Source organism: Gopherus evgoodei, chromosome 2 (assembly GCF_007399415.2).
Source record: "Gopherus evgoodei ecotype Sinaloan lineage chromosome 2, rGopEvg1_v1.p, whole genome shotgun sequence".
Lineage (NCBI taxonomy): Eukaryota > Metazoa > Chordata > Testudines > Testudinidae > Gopherus > Gopherus evgoodei.
Genome location: NC_044323.1, coordinates 3,172,674 through 3,191,856, shown reverse-complemented (window position 1 = coordinate 3,191,856; position 19,183 = coordinate 3,172,674). Strand labels below are relative to the sequence as shown.

Here is a 19,183-nt window from a genome sequence, read left to right as displayed (position 1 = left end):
CCTTTACTCTGTGCTGCAGTTCCCCATCTTAAAATGAAAATAGCAATACTTCCTTTCTCCCAACATTCGCCTGTACTGTCTACCTTGACTGTAAACGGTTTAGGGCAGAAACCGTCTTGAACAATGTGTATGTACAGCATCAACCACAAGGATCCCTTAGGCTCCACTGTAATACATATAATAAAAAAGTGTGTGTGTGTATGTGTGTGTGTGCGCGTGCGCGTGCGCAGCGTCTCTGATAAGCATTCAACTTTAGACACAAGGAAAATGAATCCTCTCTGGAGGAAATTAGTTTCAGCTGCTACTTGAAAGATTCCTTAACTACATACCACTACTTTCCTTTTCTGCTTGACTCTTCTTCGGGATTCGATACACCTCCTGCAAAGCAAGCCAGACAAACAATCAGATTTTCAGCTGGACATTGAGACCACTGCTGATATAACTGTGGGGTGGGAAGGATCACGTAAGTCCCACAAGTTTGTAAACAGAACAAAAAGGTCCAGATCTCTTAAAGTGCACATATAGTCCTAAAACATGGCATTGTGGTGGTCTCCATTTTATTTTCTCTCAAAAACCTGTATATCAGATCTGTTCAGTTTATACAACCATTTCAAGTGCTACAGTCACTCTGTGTCAGCAATCCAAGTATGTCAGCAGAGGATTTAAGCCAGCAGGATCTACAGTTGCCATCTTTCCTGTTTACTATAAATATACAGAGTTGGAGATGTACTGAAATAAAAATCAAAGGATGCCTTTTCTAATGGTAAACCAACTCTGACCTGAATTAAGTCATTCTCCTTCTGCCTCTTAAGGCCATGTTTACACAAGAGAGCTCACAGTGGCGCAGCTACAAGCTCTCATGTAGCCACTCTAAGGGCTTGTCTACACTGGCACATTACAGCACTGCAATTTTCTCGCTCAGGGGTGTGAAAAAACACCCACACACCCAAGTGCGGCAAGTTTCAGTGCCGTAAAGCGCCAGTGTAGATAGCGCACCAGGGCTAGGAGCTGCACTACGCCCCTCGTGGAGGTGGGGTTTTTTTAAGAGTTTTAACGTTGCCAGTGTAGACTAGCCCTAAGGGGACAGGACAGAACTCTCCTTTCAGTGTAATTAATCTACTCCCAACGAGTAGTGGTAGCTATGTCAGCAGGAGAGGTCAGATATGATGTGATCGACCAGGCCAAGACAAGCATTCGAGCTAAGCAGAGCTCTTCTTCAAGTCTGAGGGCTTGTCTACATCAGAAAGTTGCAGCGCTGGTGAGGGAGTTACAGCGCTGCAACTTTGAAGGTGTACACATCTGCAGGGCACCACCAGCGCTGCAACTCCCTGTTTGCAGCGCTGGCCGTACTCCCGTTTTGTCTCGGGTGTAGAGGATCCAGCGCTGGTGATCCAGCGCTGGTAATCCAATGTAGACACTTACCAGCGCTTTTCTTGACCTCCGTGGAAGGAGGAAGCCTCTGGTAATCAAGCTGGTCTCCTTTCCCGGTTTGCTCTCTCGTTCCCGGAACCCCGAGCAAGCAGGTCTCCTTCCCTGCGGTTTGCAGGGTGGTTCCGGGAACGCGAGAGCAAACCGCGGCGAAGCTGGTCTCCTTTCCCGGTTTGCTCTCTCGTTCCCGGAACCCCGAGCAAGCAGGTCTCCTTCCCTGCGGTTTGCTGGGTGGCTCCGGGAACGCGAGAGCAAACCGCGGCGAAGCTGGTCTCCTTTCCCGGTTTGCTCTCTCGTTCCCGGAACCCCGAGCAAGCAGGTCTCCTTCCCTGCGGTTTGCAGGGTGGCTCCGGGAACGCGAGAGCAAACCGCGGCGAAGCTGGTCTCCTTTCCCGGTTTGCTCTCGCGTTCCCGGAACCCCCCTTGAAGCCGCCCAACAGCGCTGCAGTGTGGCCACATCTAACACCACTTGCAGCGCTGGTTGCTGTAAGTGTGGCCACTCTGCAGCGCTGGCCCTATACAGCTGTACTAATACAGCTGTAACAACCAGCGCTGCAAAATTTTAGATGTAGACATGGCCTGAGAAAGGCAATCAGAGTGTTACAGCTAAATACAATGTGGAATAGATTGGGAAGCCTAGGAGTTAACTCTGTTGCAAGGGACCATTCAAAATGAAGTGGCCCATTAACACCTCTGCAGTCATAGGACAAAAGAAGGTAAGCCCTGTCCACACCGGAAACCTTAGGGCTTGGCTACATTAGCAAGTTAGAGCGCATTAAAGCAGCCCCGGGTGCCCTAACTCCTGAGGAGTCCATACTGGCAAGGCACCTAGAGCGCCTGGACTCTGCAGCTGGAGCGCTCCTGGTAATCCACTTCCACGAAAAGCATAAAGCTTGCTGCACCCCAGCTAAACGCTTGGGCGTCAGTATGGATGATGTGTTGCATTACTGCACTGTGATTGGCCTCCAGAAACATCCCATGATCCCCTGAAGTCAAGTGGCCATTGTTTTGAACTCTGCTGCAGGCGTGGGAATATCCCCTTTCAAAGCTCCATTTCTGACAGCGGGCTGCTTATCTGCTCCAGGACAAAGAAAACCATTAGTGTGGAATGCTGCTGGTGTGTGTGGGGTCTGCTGCTGTCTGAACTTACAAGACAGCATGCTGACACATACTCAGCCCCCCAAAACACACTGTCTCTCCCCCCACATATACACAACACACTCCCTGTCATACTACACACACACCATTTGAAAAGCACGTTGCAGCCACTTGCACACAGGGATGTGCTACCACAACACACTGCTCTTTGCGGTGCTGCGAGAGCTGCTCATGTGGCCCCACCAGTGCACTTGCAGCTGACAGTGTAAACACAGGGCAGCGTTTTCCCTGATGTGGTCTCCAAAGGCTGGTTTAACTCCCAGGGCTCTACATCTGCAAGTGCAGCCATCTTGAAGATGGGCAGGTTGGTGGGAGAGGTCAGATATGGTGTGATCGTTTTGTGAAAAGTTTTTGCCCATGGGTGATAGAAAATGCTAACCAAGACAAACACCCTAGGTGAGCTCATTTGAGAGCTCATCATCATCAGATGCAAACTCCTCGCAGACCAGGACACACCAACTCAAAGCAGCACCAGATATGCCAACTTTCATAACCAGATTGCAAGAGATGTGATTTCTGAGTAAAATTAAGCCTCACTCATGATCTTGTGAGAAAACTCTCAAATGTCAGGATTCACTGCTGGAAAAAACAAATAAACAGAAAAAAACATCCTGACATTTGAGAGTTCAGGAAGTGAGGTTAATTTTACTTGGAAATCCCGTCAGACCCAGGTGCGGCAAGGGTTCCTGCTGTCAGGGTCACCTCAGGAATGATGGCTCCCCTGCCAGTCTGGGAAGTGGGAGAGGGGACTCTATTGCAGCTCCCAGACCTGGGGAGGACAAAGAACCCTATGAGGAGCAGAGGCTGGGAGAGCTGGATTATGGCCTGGGGACTGTAGGGGGCTGAAGTGACCGGGGTGGATGCTGATGAGGTCGGGGGCTGTATTGATGGTGGATTCTGAGCAGATGGGATGAGTTCTGGGAATGGTGGGAGGTGATGGGGAGGTGCTGAACTGACAGGCAGAAGAGAGCAGCTGGGGGACTGAACTGAGGGGGGTTGGATAGGAACAGAACTGACGGGGGAACTACGGGGACAGGATTAATTGGGCAGATGTGGCGGTGATATCTCCTGCAACAGGGGCCAAAATCACCTTATCCAATATCTGTGGGAGAGTGAACAATAGTTGTCCCATGCACACACCCTGGGGATGGGCAGGTGGAGTTCAAAAAAAATCAAGGAACTGACCTAAAAACACGATATAATCTTTTTTTTTTTAAATGTCATGATTGTTGGGCCAATCTCATGATTTTTGATCTCTCAAAGTTGGCACTGCAGCACTAGACCCTGCTGTAACAGATGCAAAACCCACAGACATATCTCTACTGCTATGATGATCAATGCCCTCACCCTCCCAACAGCACACCTTTCAAGATCCACATATACCTATCACAACATGTGGTGCACCTCAGAACAGCGCATCAAATGCCACACAACAGCTAAGAAGGTAAAACCAGACAATCACTATGATCTCAAAAATGAAAAAATTATTAAAGACAAAAACACGCTATCATCTGCGGGCAAGCACTTTTCACAAAATGATCACTCTGTACATGACCTCTCAGTCCTCGTCCTCAAAGGAAACCCACACAACATCTTCAAAAGATAAGCCTGGGAGTCTACAGTCATTACTTTGGTAGACACTAAAAGTCATGGACTCCATAAGGATACTGGTTTTATGTCTCTTTACAACAATCTGTAACCCACTAACATTCTTTTGTCTTATGACTGCAGAGGTGTTAATTTTGAGTGGTCCCTTGCAATGCATTAACTCCTATACTTAAATCTGTTCCACTTTATATTTAGCTGTGACACCAATTATCTTTCCCAGGTAATCTAGTGTATACTAGAAAATTAGGTTGGATTTACTATGTCAAAAGAGTGAAAATCCACACTCTCTGAGCAGCATTGTTAAACTGACCTAAGTCTCCATGTAGCCCTTGTCTACACTAAAGGGAAAAGTCCATCTAAGCTATGCAATTTGAGTTACGTGAATAGTATAACTCAGGTGAACATAGCTTAGATCTTCTTACTGAGGGATCCACACTAAGCAATGTAGTCAACTCCCCTTGCTCTTCTCTACCCAGTGGAGTACAGGAGTCAATGGGAGAGCAATCTGTGGTCAATTTAGTGAGCCTTCACCAGACCCGCTAAATCGATTGCTGATGCATTGATCACCAAGCGTCGATTCCCTTAGCACTAGGCCTCTTGGGGAAGCGGAGTACAACGGATTATGCAGAAGCCAGTACAGGATCCAATTCACTCTTCAGTAAGTGCACTGGCTCTAGAGGGCTAACAGCTAGAATATTTACCAGGAAAGAATTCCTATGTAGAAAAGGTGCTTAAGCATACGCTTAAGTGCCTTCCTGAGCCCCAGAACTATGTTTGTGAAACTGGGACTGAACATGTTTAGCTGGCCCTCTCGTAACAAACAGTTTCGGCACATCCGCCCAGTAGGCTTTTCCAGGAAAAGGTGCATCAACTATGCATGGTCATACCTTTCACCTTACACAATTGTGGTTCAATCAGCACACTCCAGGAAAATACAAGCAGTTATTCCACATCTCAGCTGCTGGCACAAAGCTCGGGGGTGTTTCTCAAGATAGATATTTTAGGATCTGGGATTTCTTATGCCATGCCGAAAAGCCAACAGCCTCATTGGACATAGTGAAGAAAGGAAATCTGCTTTGCGATTTGGGCTGCTATGTTTTCAAGCATTAAAGTCTCAAAGCTGGATTGCCTAGCATTGAGCAAGGTGGAAATGCTAACACGTAATCCAGTGGTTCCCAAACTTTAACAACCTGTGAACCCCTTTCATTAAAATGTCAAGTCTCACGAACCCTCTCCTAAAAATGAGTATTTTCAGGGATTTTCTCCTTTACCTGAATATAAATTATAAAAGCTGTGATCTTGGAAATTTATTTTTATGACATGCTTATTACACACTATTATTAATAATAATTTATCATTCCAGTGTTTTTATTACATTATGAAAACAGCAATACTCTTCCAAGATCTCACTTTCGTAGCTTGTATTGTTTTGAATAAGCCTGTTATAAGACAAGGCTCCTATGTTTCATCAAGGAGCATGGGATGTGAAACAGCATGAAGGTATTTAAGAAGCCAACTCAAAGAGTTCCTCCTACACAAGCATTCAGGTCTTGAGCAGTCTAGGCAAACAACACACATTACAACAAAGCTTAAACTTGTTCTTCATAATAATTTCAAAAACAACACTAGTTGCCTATTTAATTTCAAAAACAGCAAAAAAAATCCACCTCACTTTCCATTTCTTATAAGGAGTCTGGAAATTGAAATCTCCTCACTGTGATAGATATACTTGCTTTGATCTGCTTAGCTCTTGGAAGTCCAGGGGCTCCAAGCTGGTGGTTTTGTGCTGCCCGTGGTCCCTAGGGACAGCTCTGTCTGCCATTAGGGAATTTTTTCCCCAAGATCCCCCTGTAACATTTTGTGAACCCCAGTTTGGGAACCACTGATGTAAGCTGATCTCTCTGTATTGCTGACCTGACCTATGAAGTCCAGCTTTACCCCACTGGCAGCTACTGGGAAAGGAATTTGACGAGGAAATTGGATGACTAAGCACTCTCTCAGCATTCTCTTTGAATGGAGCTAGCCCCGATGCTTGAATAAGACCATGCACTGGGTGAAGAGAACTGATTTGCAATGTAGAGGCTGGCTACCAACACTCACTACTGCTCCTTGACCTACACGCAGGAGCTCAGGGAACTCATCAGCAGTCAACACTGTTCAACTGTTCACACAGGGACAAGGTGGGTCAAGTAATATCTTTTATTGGACCAATTTCAGTGGGTGAGTGAGACAAGCTTTTGCAGAGCTCTTCTCCAGGTCTGGGAAACTTACTCAGAGCATCACAGCTAAATACAAGGTGGAAAAGATTCCCCAGCATTAGTACTACCACTAAGTACTACTTATGCTGAACAATCTGTTCCACCTTGTATTTAGCCGTTACACTCTGAGTAAGTTTCCCAGACCTGATGAAGAGCTCTGCAAAAGCTTGTCTCACTCACCCACCGAAACTGGTGCAATAAAAGATATTACTTCACTCACCAGCCCTGCTGACAGCAATTCCAGGCCCCAGGGCAGAATAGTCAATGCCCCCCACCCCCCAAAAAAAAGAATGGCTGAGGTTTATGACCCTACTTTTTATGTTATTGGTAACACATTACAACCCACTGTGTGTAAGTTGCGACATTGCTTGATCTAGTTAACACTTTCTCCCAGTTACAACACCAGTATTAAACAAATTTTGAGCCTAAATATAAGATGTAGAATTTGTCATTTTGAGTTATATATTTAAATTAAATAAATACATTATGGAATAAAATTAATTAATATATAAAACATTTAAAGAAGCACAAAGTAAGAAAACACCTAAAGTATCAAGTAGGCTAATTAAACACCTAATCGTGATTCATGTATAATCTAAAGACAAGGAAAAAACTGATATACAAGATGTAACTGAATATCCCCAACCAGGTTAAAATACACAATACAATACTTGTGCATTTGGTGCTGCGGGACATCAATGCCCAGAGCAATGAGCAGATGGTAGGCACGGTGCGCCACATCTACCAGGAGTTCTCCAAGGAGGCGGCCAGGGGATAAGGCAGAGGGAAAACCCACTCATTCTCTGGCTTAGCGGTGGAGGTGGCCCATTATCCTGTGCTCCTGATAGCGAAGGGGTTCTCAGACTTTTGTATTGATGACCCCTTTCACACAATAAGCCTCTGAGTGTGACCCCCATTATATATTAAAAATACTTGTGTATATATTTAACATCAATATAAATGCTGGAGGCAACGCAGGGTTTGGGGTGGAGGCTGACAGCTCGTGACCCATCGTTTGAGAGCCTCTGTCATAACGGCTTGTCAGCCAGTGCTAGCGGCAGCGAGGGAGGGGCTGGCCCCACCTGCCTCTCAGCAAACCTAAGGTGGTTCAGTTGGGTGGCTGAATTTGCCGGCTTGTGTCTGGCGATGAGTTGCAGCCCTGGGAAAGGAAATCTGGTAGTGCACAGGGAGCTTGTTCTTCTTTCAAGTCCCCCTGTCCTCAGCCCTGCAGCCGGAAAGCCAGCATGGCAGGCACAGCAGCTCCCAAACAACCAGAGGAGACAGCAGGCTCCATGGTTCCCAGGCTGCTGTTGTGAATGCTCTGCCAGAACAGCAGGTGCAGCAGCGCTCTGAAAAACTTACTGGCACAATGAGGGAAGGCGCTCTGTACAGAACAGTAGGAAACAGATCACACTCTTTTTCTAAACTGTAATTTAAAAATATGTATCTATCCCATCCGCCTTTTAAATCGCTGGGCCCCTGGGCAATTGACCCCTTCCCCCTGTCGGCAGGCCTGTCACTCACCGTGCGTCTCTAATAGTCTGGGACCAACAGGTCTATTACAACACTGCAAACTTCTGCCACAGTTAAGTCTCATTGTCTTGCCTGATGATGCTTGCAAATGTGCCTGAGATAATAGAAGGTTCTGAATACCTTGAGGGGCATTTCTGCACTGTTCTAGAACTACTGAAGCAGCTCATTTTCCCCTACATAACCAGTTACCATGGGTAAGGTGACATTTTTATCATATTTCTGACTACTGCTACATTAAGACAAAAATGAATAATGAGGATTTCACAGTGAAGATACTGGGAAAGTAGAACATTTCTTGCCTTTACTGTCCACTGAATACCTGCTTTGCAGATTAAAAATAAATTCATTTTCTTATCACAATATTATTCTGTGGCAAAACTTGCTTGTCTTTGGTATTTCTAACACAGGTGACGTTAGCCACCTTGTTCTGGGGGTTTCTCTAGCACGGATCGTGCAGGAATATCTTTGTATAGCAGAAGGATGGTCCCGTGTTTAGGGCACCAGGCTGGGGCTTGGGAGACCAAACGTCAATTCTCTGCTATGCCACAAACTTCTTCTATGATCTTGAGAAAGTCAGTGTCTCTGGGCCTTATTTCCCCATCTGTACAATGGTGGTAGTAGCACTTCCCTACCTGACAGGGTGTGTATGAGGATAAACCAGTTAGAGATTGTGAGACGCTCAAATACTATGGCAATGTGGGGCCACAAGTACCTAAAATAAGAATGTTGCAAACGCCAATATAGCTCTTGGGACAGTATTTGGGGGCTGATGCCTCATTAAAAGGAGTGCAAAATCTATGGAAGCCTACCATAACCAGTTATTAAACTCAGAGACTACATGGTCTAGTGCAGTGGTTCTCAACCAGGGGCGCACATACCCCTGGGGGCATGCAGAGGTCTTCCAAGGGGTACATCAACTCATCTAGATATTTGCCTAGTTTTACAATAAGCTACATGAAAAGCACTAAAGTTAATAAAAGTTAATAAAAACTAAAATTTCATACAATAACTTGTTTGCACTGTTGTATATACTATACATTGAAATGTAAGCACAATATTTATATTCCAATTGATTTATTTTATAATTATATGGTAAAAATGAGAAAGTCAGCTATTTTTCAGTACTTGTGTGCTGGGACACTTTTGTATTTTTATGCCTGATTCTGTAAGCAAGTAGTGTAAGTGAAGTGAAGCCTGGGGGTACACAAGACAAATCAGACTCCTGAAAGGAGTACAGTCATCTGGAAAGGTGAGAGACACAGGTGTAGTGCATCCAGTACCATGAATGCTCAGGTCAATTGCAACTGCTGTGCCTCAGTTTCCCCATAAGTAAAATGCAAGTAACCATTTATTTCACATGAGTCTTGAGATAACGAGCCATTCCTCAGCACTGTCCACCAGTGGTCTGAACACCGATACAATCATTGATTACAGTGTAATTTTTTTAAAAGCATAAATGTTCTCTACATATTTTCATTATTTTAAGGGTTGTTCAAGTTTCAAACTTAATTATCCAGTGGATCCTTGAAACTAAAATCAAATAACCCCATTTTATTTACCAAAATTCTCCTTGCTACTTTAACTCTTTACCCAACACTTGTTTAGCAAAGAGTTCATTGCTTACACAGAGCCTCTCACCTCCAGCCATTTTACCAGGGTTTGTGAACTTATCAGATCTCAAGTTAATCAGGACTGGGCCTGGCCAGTACTTGGCCATGAGTGCTAAGGAGTCATGCTTCTCTGAGGCATGAGCCAATGTCAAAGCATAGTGTTAAGGGTTTTGTGCTGGTGGATGTGCTGCCTCTTAGATGAGATATAAAAGAGAGGTCCATTTGGGGTCATTAAAAATCCCAGGGCAATTTTTACAATGGTAGATGTGTTAGGTCTCTGATTCTAACCAAATACCATCTCATGTAATTACATTTTATAAGCATACAATTTTCCCTTGTCCAGATGACTTGATATTTTTCTTTACTTCCTGGCCTATGCTATTGTTTGGTGTTCATTGTGTGCTATAACTTGATTCCATGTCCAGAGCGGGTTTCATTGGTAGGTGAAGTGAAACCAATATCCCTTATTTACTTCAGAGATGTTGAGGTTAATGTCTGTAAAGTATTTTTGAGGTTTCTGAATTAAAGGTACTACAGCACTGCAGAGTATTATTAAAGGTGCTATGTAATTATTTACTTCATAGTTTGCACTTGAAAAACACTGTACAAATGATTATTAAATTAAATCACTTTTTCTCTGAGGCTCCAGCCAAATCCTAAGCAATGCATTTATGACCTCCCACAATAACATCCACAATAATGCTTTGTTTGTAATGTCAGATGAAGACATCGCTGCAGGAACAAAGGGGAGAAAGCCAGTTTAGGAGACAGAACTCAGAACAAACTGATTGTGTGTGTGGGCATTTTACTTATCTTGAATATACATTACACACACACGCACATTTCTTCAAATGTTAAGCTCTTTAGGGCACGGATTGTCTCTCTCACGTGGATAATGCATAGTACATTGTTGGTGCTACATTTTCATTTTTGGTGTCAATAGGATGGTCTGTGAAACGCCTTTTACGCATAGCACTACTTTCATCCTTATCTTAGAAGATTTCCAATAAGTATGTCACTGTTATATCTATGTACCAAAGCAGTTAATGTAATAATAGGAATCTTTCTATGTTTGAGCAGTTAAAACGTCTATATATTTTCTATTAATTAGATCTGTGCATTATATTTTGGGCCCTGAGCTTGTAAACATGTATACACATTTAGTTTTATTCACATGAGTAATTAAGGTTAATGGGACTACTTATGTGATTAAAGTTAAGCACATGCATAAGTGTTGACAGGATTAGAGTTTTGGACTGCAATTGTGATTAGTGACATAAGTGTTCTTGTCAAGTACCTCTGGATATGTTTAGTAATAATTATTTAAATGAAATATTAACCAATTGTATAGCATTATGGATTGTGAAATACCTTTCATAATCACCCATGTTTTAAATTACATACTATTTAAATGTAAATGTTTGTTCTTATTGCACTCATTACGTGTAATAAAATATGCATTTCACGATAATGATCCTATAATATGTGTAACCACTTGCATATGAGTCAGTTTGTGGAGCTGCATTCTGGAACAGTGATGTTTTCTTTGTAATTTTCTCCTATTATTTTAGTTTCAACTCAGACCAAGACACTGCTGCTACCTACAGGGCTAACTGGAATAGCTAATGAAGAGCATCTCCAATCCATGCCCTTCCCAGACTGATTAAGGTTAATTACCAAGACTAGAAACTAATTTAATACTCTGTGGAAGTGGAATATGCGATGAACTAGCCATTTTCTGTCTGCATAGTACTGAAAGTCAAGTGAAAAGATACAATAGCATTCATATTGGGAAAGAAAACTGACCTGTTGGAAAGTAACAGAGGCAGACTGTTATGGGGGATGCTTCCATAAAGCGTGAGGGCTATAAATGTAGGCCAATTCAGAGTATTCCTAAGCATCTGGACGCCTCTATTAAAAATCCCTCCAATAAAACATGTCCTCTTTCAGGTCCCCAATTCTAAGTCACATCAGTAAATGGTCACCACCACATCATACAAAAGAGACTAGGTTAGCATAATCTGCTGGGACTCCATGGATTTGTATTTGATTTTTTTTACATAGGGTTAGATTCTGCTAATGGATCTACACAAGTACCCAGCTGGAACCTCAGCGAAGTCAACAGTACTCTGCACAGTACAATGGTCCTTACCCTGAAACTGCCAGCTCTTCTGAACAGGGTCTTTCCACTGGGTGTCGTACGGACACAGTGTACTGTCAGTACTTCAGTAATCATGTCCCAATCAAAGTAATGCACTATTTTCTACATAGCATTAAAGAAAATCTTTTGAATCCAAAGGCGGGAAAGACTAAACTGATGGCTAACAACGTGATGTCTACACAAAATAATATGATGAGGCTTTCCTGCCACTGTGATTGAGTGCTGGCAGTTTCTTTTGTATGTCTATAACTCAGCTGCACTTAAACATTAAAAAAGCTAATCGCTGCTTAACCTCTGCCTTCAAAATCTCAACTCTAAGTCAGTTTCATTTTTTTTAAGGGTCAATACAAAACTTAATTTAAAAGGGAGGCTGCACTACTCACCTCAGCAGTCTAAGCGTTCAGACAACAAGTGCTTGTCAACATAAATAAAAATAAGTTCATATTCTTCAAAAGGTTTAAACATTTCATTATTCATTTCTCCATTTAAAGCCGGGTCCAGCCATCTTGCTCAAAAGTGATGTCATTTGAGATGCTGTCCATGAGTTTCTGAATGCACTGATTAACCTAGCTTTCAGCCTGCTTTAATGGTTTAGGGTCAGAAGTAAAACTAATAAATACTTCAACAAAATGTTTATTTTAAAATACTAAACAAAGATTTTATTATTTAAAGCTGATCGGAAATTGATTTACAGCCTTTTCCACTGGACTTCCCAGTGTCACAAAATGACAATTTTTGGCAAGGTGTTTATCTCCAGCACTAGACTTAGAAAACCCAATAGCCGTTAAAAACCACATTTTGCAATTTTATTGATGGGAAGAAAATGCTTTTTGTCCTACTCGGCTATGGGCACAAATTTCCTTTCAATGAGTTAAATCAATGTTTAAGAAATCCTAAAGAAAAACAACTTTCTTTGCTTAAAATGAAATCTTGCAGTGCATTAGTGTGAAGAGTAACTACCGGATAACTAAGCAAGTGCTATTGCAGGTCCAAAAACAGAGTGGGTTTCAGATAGTTTTAGTTATTTGGTTTGGTTTTAGTGTTAGCCTCTGTTTATAAGGGAAAATATAATCCTTATTTTTGTTTTTACATAGAATTTATAACAGTGCTTGAAACAGTAATTGTCAAATTCAGCAAAAAATATTTGAATACTGATTTATTGGCTTTGATACCATTTTTGAAGTATTAATCCTATATAAAATGTTCCCATTTGAATTGTACAGGTCTGTTGCAACTTACGCGCATTTAACATGTGCGATTTCAACTTTACGCGTATGACCAGAGTTGGGGGGGCATGGCCTCAAGCGGGGGGGGGGGGGGGAGGAGGGCATGGCCTCAAGATTTAAAGGTCCTGGGGCACCAGCTGTGGAAAATAAAGAATAAAGGCTGAGAATAAAGCCTGGCGGAGCCCTTTAAATTCCGCCCGCAGCTCCAGCGGCGAGGCCAGAGCCAGCATTTAAAGGGCTCCTCCGGGGAGCCCTTTAAATGTCCCCCCCCATCCCGGCCTGGCCGCTGGAGCTGCGGGTGGGGTTTAAAGGGCTTGGGGATATAATTTTGAGTATACGCGGTTTTTGCTTTACGTGATAACGGCGGAACGGAACCCCTGTGTAAGATAAGACTTGCCTGTAAATGGAGAAAAAAATGTTTTGTCGAAAGTATTTTTGCTTTAATGAGAATAATATTTCATTTTGCAAGATATTAAGTTTCAAGGTAGACTAGTTGTGGTACTCTGGATATATTTTAAGTCTTAGGCCTGGTCTACACTAGGAAATTAGGTTGGTATCACTACATAGCTTAGGGGTGTGACAAATCCACATTCCAGAGTGATGCAGTTAAGCCAACCTAGCCCCCAGTGTAGACAGCTCAAGATAGCACAGCCAAGTTTCTCCGCTTGAGCTAGATGCTTGTGCAAGGCAAGATCTACACTACAGGCTTCTATTGGTATAACTATGTCACTCAGGGGTGTGAAAAATCCACACCTTTGAGCAACATAGTTATACCAGTCTAACCCCTGATGTAGACAGTGCTATGTCTGCAGGAGGGCTCCTCCCGTCAACATAGCTACTGCCTCTCACAGAGGCGAATTAGCTACGCGGACAGGAAAAGCCCTCCCATCAGCATCTGAGTGTCTTCACTTAAGCACTGCAGCAACGCAACTGCACCGGTACAGTGGCACTAACGCAGCTTTTTAAGTGTAGATCTGCCCTGGCAGTGCAAGCACACTGTGAAACAACACGAGCTACACAGAGTGATCTGATCAGCAGTACACACGGATTATATTAGCAGAGTGATTGGATTAGCTGCTGAAGAGGTCTAACTCCAGCTATTAAATCCCAACTACATTGTTAGCTCCAGTGTTAACAGCATGCATTATTAGTCCCGATGGACTAGCTAGCTTGAATTTAAGAGCACAACTTCACTTGATCTAGAGATGTGTGTGTGGATGAGGGTCACACAGGGGCAAAACTCAAGTTATATCTCCAGCTAACAATGCAGTAAAGACGAGCCCTTTGAGTTCCTTATGTGTAGATTGGGGCCAATATTACTTGCCTTCCTTATACAGGTGGTTAGGATAAATTCAGTGATGTTTTTGATGCTCTCCTAGTACAATGAGAAGAGCCACAGAAAAGTCTAAATACTTTTTCATATGCTCTTATTCACGTATTGCTATCATGTATTTGTGGATCAAAAAACCTGTGCTGGGTTTATGATTGTGTTTATAGAACAAAAATCACAGGGAACTTCCTGTGATAGGAACATTATTAAAATGCTAAGTCTGTCCTCGCCCTATTTTTGCACCATGGCGAGATATGTAATTTGAAGTTAACAAAAGATCGAGAAGAACGACATCTGAAACGGCTCCATCCCACCATCAATCTCAGCCTGGACCAGCCCACACAAGAGATCCACTTCCTGGACACTACAGTGCTAATAAGGGATGGTCACAAACACCACACTATATCGGAAACCTATTGACCGCTTTACTTACTGCTGTACTTACCTACATGCCTCCAGCTTTCATCCAGACCACACCACACAATCCACTGTCTACAGCCAAGCAACTGCATTTGCTTCAATCTCTCAGACAGAGGCAAACACCTACAAGATCTTTATCAAGCGTTCTTAAAACTACAATACTCACTTGCTAAAGTGAAGAAACAGACAGAGAGCCAGAAGAATACCCAGAAATCACCTGCTCCAGGACAGGCCCAACAAATAAAGTAGCAGACCACCACTATCCGTCACCTTCAGCCCCCAACTAAAACCTCTCCAGCGCATCATCAAGGAACTACAACCTATCCTGAAAGATGATCCCTCACTCTCACAGGCCATGAGAGACAGGCCAGTCCTCGCTTGCAGACAGCCCCCCAACCTGAAGCAAATACTCACCAGCAACCACAGACCACACAACAAAAACACTAACCCAGGAACCTATCCTTGCAACAAAGCCCATTGCCAACTCTGTCCACGTATCTATTCAGGGGACACCACCATAGGACCTAATCACATCAGCCACACTATCAGAGGCTTGTTCACCCGCACATCTACCAATGTGATATATGCCATCATGTGCCAGCAATGCCCCTCTGCTATGTACATTGGCCAAATCGGACAGTCTCTATGCAAAAGAATAAATGGACACAAATCAGACGTCAAGAATTATAACACTAAAAAACCAGTCGGAGAACACTTCAACCTCCCTGGTCACTCAGACCTAAAAGTCGCAATTCTTTACCAAGAAACCTGAAAAACAGAGTCCAACAAGAAACTGCAGGACTGGAACTAATTTGCAAACTGGACACCATTAAATTAGGCTTGAATAAAGACTGGGAGTGGATGGGTCATTACACAAAGTAAAAACTATTTCCCATGCTAATTTTTCCCCTACTGTTACTCATACCTTCTTGTCAACTGTTTGAAATGTACAATCCTGATTATCACTACAAATTTTTTTTTCTCCTGCTGCTAATAGCCCACCTTAATTGATTAGTCTTGTTAGAGTGGTAAAGCAACACCCATTTTTTCATGGTGTGTGTGTGTGTGTGTGTGTGTGTGTGTCTTCCTACAGTATTTTCCACTGCATGCATCCGATGAAGTGGGTTTTAGCCCACGAAAGCTTATGCCCAAATAAATTTTTTAGTCTCTAAAGTGCCACAAGTACTCCTCATTGTGAAGATATATAAATCTGTTGGCCACCAGAGTATAAAGGGAGCAACTCTGAACGATAAAGACACTGCAGAGAAGCTAGATGATGCCCATGTCCTCTCTCTCCATTACCAAGGATACTGGGGAGATGCAATGCCAGGCTTTTTTGTCTATGCCTCTTCATATTGGAAGGAGTGGTAGGCTTAAGGACACTATTTATGTAGATCCAATGCCAGCAACTGGAGTAGCAGCAGCTGTGTGCACTGCCAACCATTTCAGCACACCCCCCCATCACCACCATCATACCGTTGCCCAGAAGAAGCCCATTTACTTGGGTCATGTATGGGGAAGAGTTAGTCTATACTGCATGTTACACTACATCCTATCAATTTCCAAAGGAACTTACATAATAAGATTTGTAATACAATGGTCCTGTTGACACTTAACACATGCAGCTCTCAGGAAACACAAAAAATTGGGTAGAATAACCATAAAAAACTCCAGTACCCAAAATGAGCCATCTAGTGGCTAAAATAGAAACAGCCTGAAAGTAAGAGGGAAGAGGTAGGTTAGACTCTAGGAATTGGATTCCCCAAGCCCCACAAACCATTAGGCCAATTAGATAATGGACTTTGCCAAGGCAGGTTACTGATACAGCCCTGCAAATCTGCAGATATCCACTTTATATCTGTGTGTATCTGCATCTGTGGTTGTATTGTTTACCATCTTTGCAGATCTGATGTGAATCCAAATTTTTGTATCTGTGCAGGGCTCTTGTTACAGAAACATGGTTACTAGAGGTCTTCTAGAGCTACAATGACTATGACAAGAACAAGGGCTCACCTAATAAAAACAGCACCAATAAATTTACAACAAATTAAGGGAATATGGCTTCACGCAATATATTGGCAGTTTATGCAATTTACCGCTGCAGGTCATCATGTATCCAAGTTCTATGGCTGTACTTTAAAACAGATGGGTATTTTATGAGTATTAAAAATATTTTCAGCTTTGCAGACCAAAATAAAGATAATCTAGCCTCATGGTTCAGGGTGTGAAGGAGGTTGTGCTGCAAGGGGTCAGGAAGGTGCTTGACCTCCCCATGCACAACATAGCACAATTAGCTTGTTTGTACATCTTCCTCTGAAGCAAAAGATATTGGCCCCTGTTATAGGCAGAATAGCAGACCTGATGGATCAATGATCTAATCTGATATGGCAAATCTTATATCCTTGTTTAACAACTTAAAAGTTTAAGGCAGAAGACAATCCTGAACCAGCACATGGCAATCAACAAGATGCTCCAGGGGCTTCTTCCCAGGTCTGCATGTCAGGGTCCATCAGATTGTGAAGGATCCACCGGTTGAGTGGTCTAGCAAACAGACACATGCTATACAAAAAGTGATGGATCAAAATTATTCTATGAAAACCACATGGCGATCAAAGGAGATGCAAACCAGAAAGAATGCCAGTGAAAGGTTGATTTCATTTTTTGAAACTTAAGTGTCTAACTTGCATATACATAACGACTGAATCAATGCAAGTGCCATAACAATGTCCAAACACTTTTCTACTCTCTTTCAGAACAATTTTTGTTTAACAGGATACACAGAAAATTAAATACAAAAAAATATGAACCTTAAAGGTCTAATTTAAACTAAAGGAAAAGCGAGAGTTAAGACTGCCAGTCTGCCCCTAAATAACCCTATTGGGTCTAGGTAAGGTAGCATATTTGAGATCATTCTGCAGCTCTAGGGAAGGAGTATCAAATTTAATGGAATTTTCTTTTAATGTCTCACCAATATAGAGTTTAATTTTTTTTTTTCCATTTAGCAGGATAGAACACAGATGAAGAAAGGACACTGGACAATTAAGACAATGAATATGAATGTATGAAAGTTACAGCACAACAAGGAAAGAGTACAACTCAACAAATCAAGGGAGAAAGCTGGTCTAGTATAATGAACATGGATGAACAAATGTTACTATGTGGGGAGAACGGTAAAAAGGTAATCATTTATCCACACAGGTATCTCAGCATGCTAGAAGATTGCAGCAGAGGAACTGCTCATTTGACTATTTTGAACTTTTTCCATCTTTTGATTATGAAAGATCTGTGTATTTGAAACTCATCAATAAAACTGGGTACAGTCACTTTCATGCCTACAAATCCATTGCACGGCAGTTTGTGCAGCTACAGAATCACACAAACACTTCTCTGGAACTTGTGTCACTTGGCAAAGTTGGTAAATTAAGGGTGGAAATTATCAGTTGCTTGGACTTCTTAAAGATCTGTCTATGCCTAACTACAAGCTGAAGAAGAAGAAACTTAAGTTTCATCAACAATATTTGGTCACTGCTTTCCGCTCTTCAGTGCCAAAACAGAGCTAGCAGATGCTCTCCAGAGGAACACAATAAAATACAGGAAATAATATATGCACATATAATTCCACTAACCTACATGCAATGCACGGCATCGCATTTATCATTTCTATTTCTGTCCCTCTCTCCTCTTCCTATTGTTTCTCCCTCATCCTCTCTACCTTGTTTTGCTTATTCTCTAAGGGTACGTCTATACTGGTAGTGTTCGCTGTATCAGGGATCAATTTATCGCATCTAGTCTAGACACGATAAATCAATCCCCGAATCGATGCCCGTACTCCACCTCAGCAGGAGTAAGCTGAGTCGATGGGGGGAGCAGTGGTGGTTGACTCGCCGCCATGAGGATGGCCAGGTAAGTCAAACTAAGATACTTTGACTTCAGCTACATCTTAGTTCGAACCCTCCCACTAGTGTAGCCCAGGCCTTAGCCTATTTCACTGAAAACACTGGCTTCTTTTACAGCCACTGAAACAGATCTAATTGCTATTGTGTTCTCTTCCCTTCCATCTTCCCTTATTTATTCTGAATCCTTTCTCCATCCCAGTCATAACTCCGCTCCCTTCTCCCCACATTCCACTTTCCTCTTCCCTGCTTGTTTGTATCATATGTTGCTCTCCTTTTCCTTGAACAACTCTCCCCTTTCTCCTCTAGTCATTCTGTGGATGCCATGAGCTACAAAGTAACATTTGTTATTACAAGAGCTACTGAGAGGGGAAAGAAAAACTATGCAAGGAGGTCTGGGCAGTGAAGGCTAAATAAATGCAAAGACGGTTGGTTGAGTTAGATTAGCTACTAAGCAGCAACTATATTTTCATAATTCATATTTTTCTTAATTTGAGCTTGGAATTTGTATAAGCTGCAAGACAACCATCCTGGGAGATGAAGTCTGTTATCTATAGA

The 19,183-nt window shown here is 42.6% G+C and overlaps 1 protein-coding gene across 10 annotated transcripts in view; it reads right to left on the bottom strand.

The window, feature by feature from the left end:
* Nucleotides 1-19,183, bottom strand: part of SETD2 (SET domain containing 2, histone lysine methyltransferase) — a 151,147-nt gene that overhangs the window by 62,592 nt on the left and 69,372 nt on the right. For all 10 annotated transcript variants that reach the window (XM_030549822.1, XM_030549825.1, XM_030549823.1 and 7 more), the window contains one exon: nucleotides 330-378. In XM_030549822.1, the coding sequence (XP_030405682.1) occupies nucleotides 330-378 (49 nt within the window). Of the gene's footprint in view, nucleotides 1-329; nucleotides 379-19,183 lie in introns of those variants that run through there.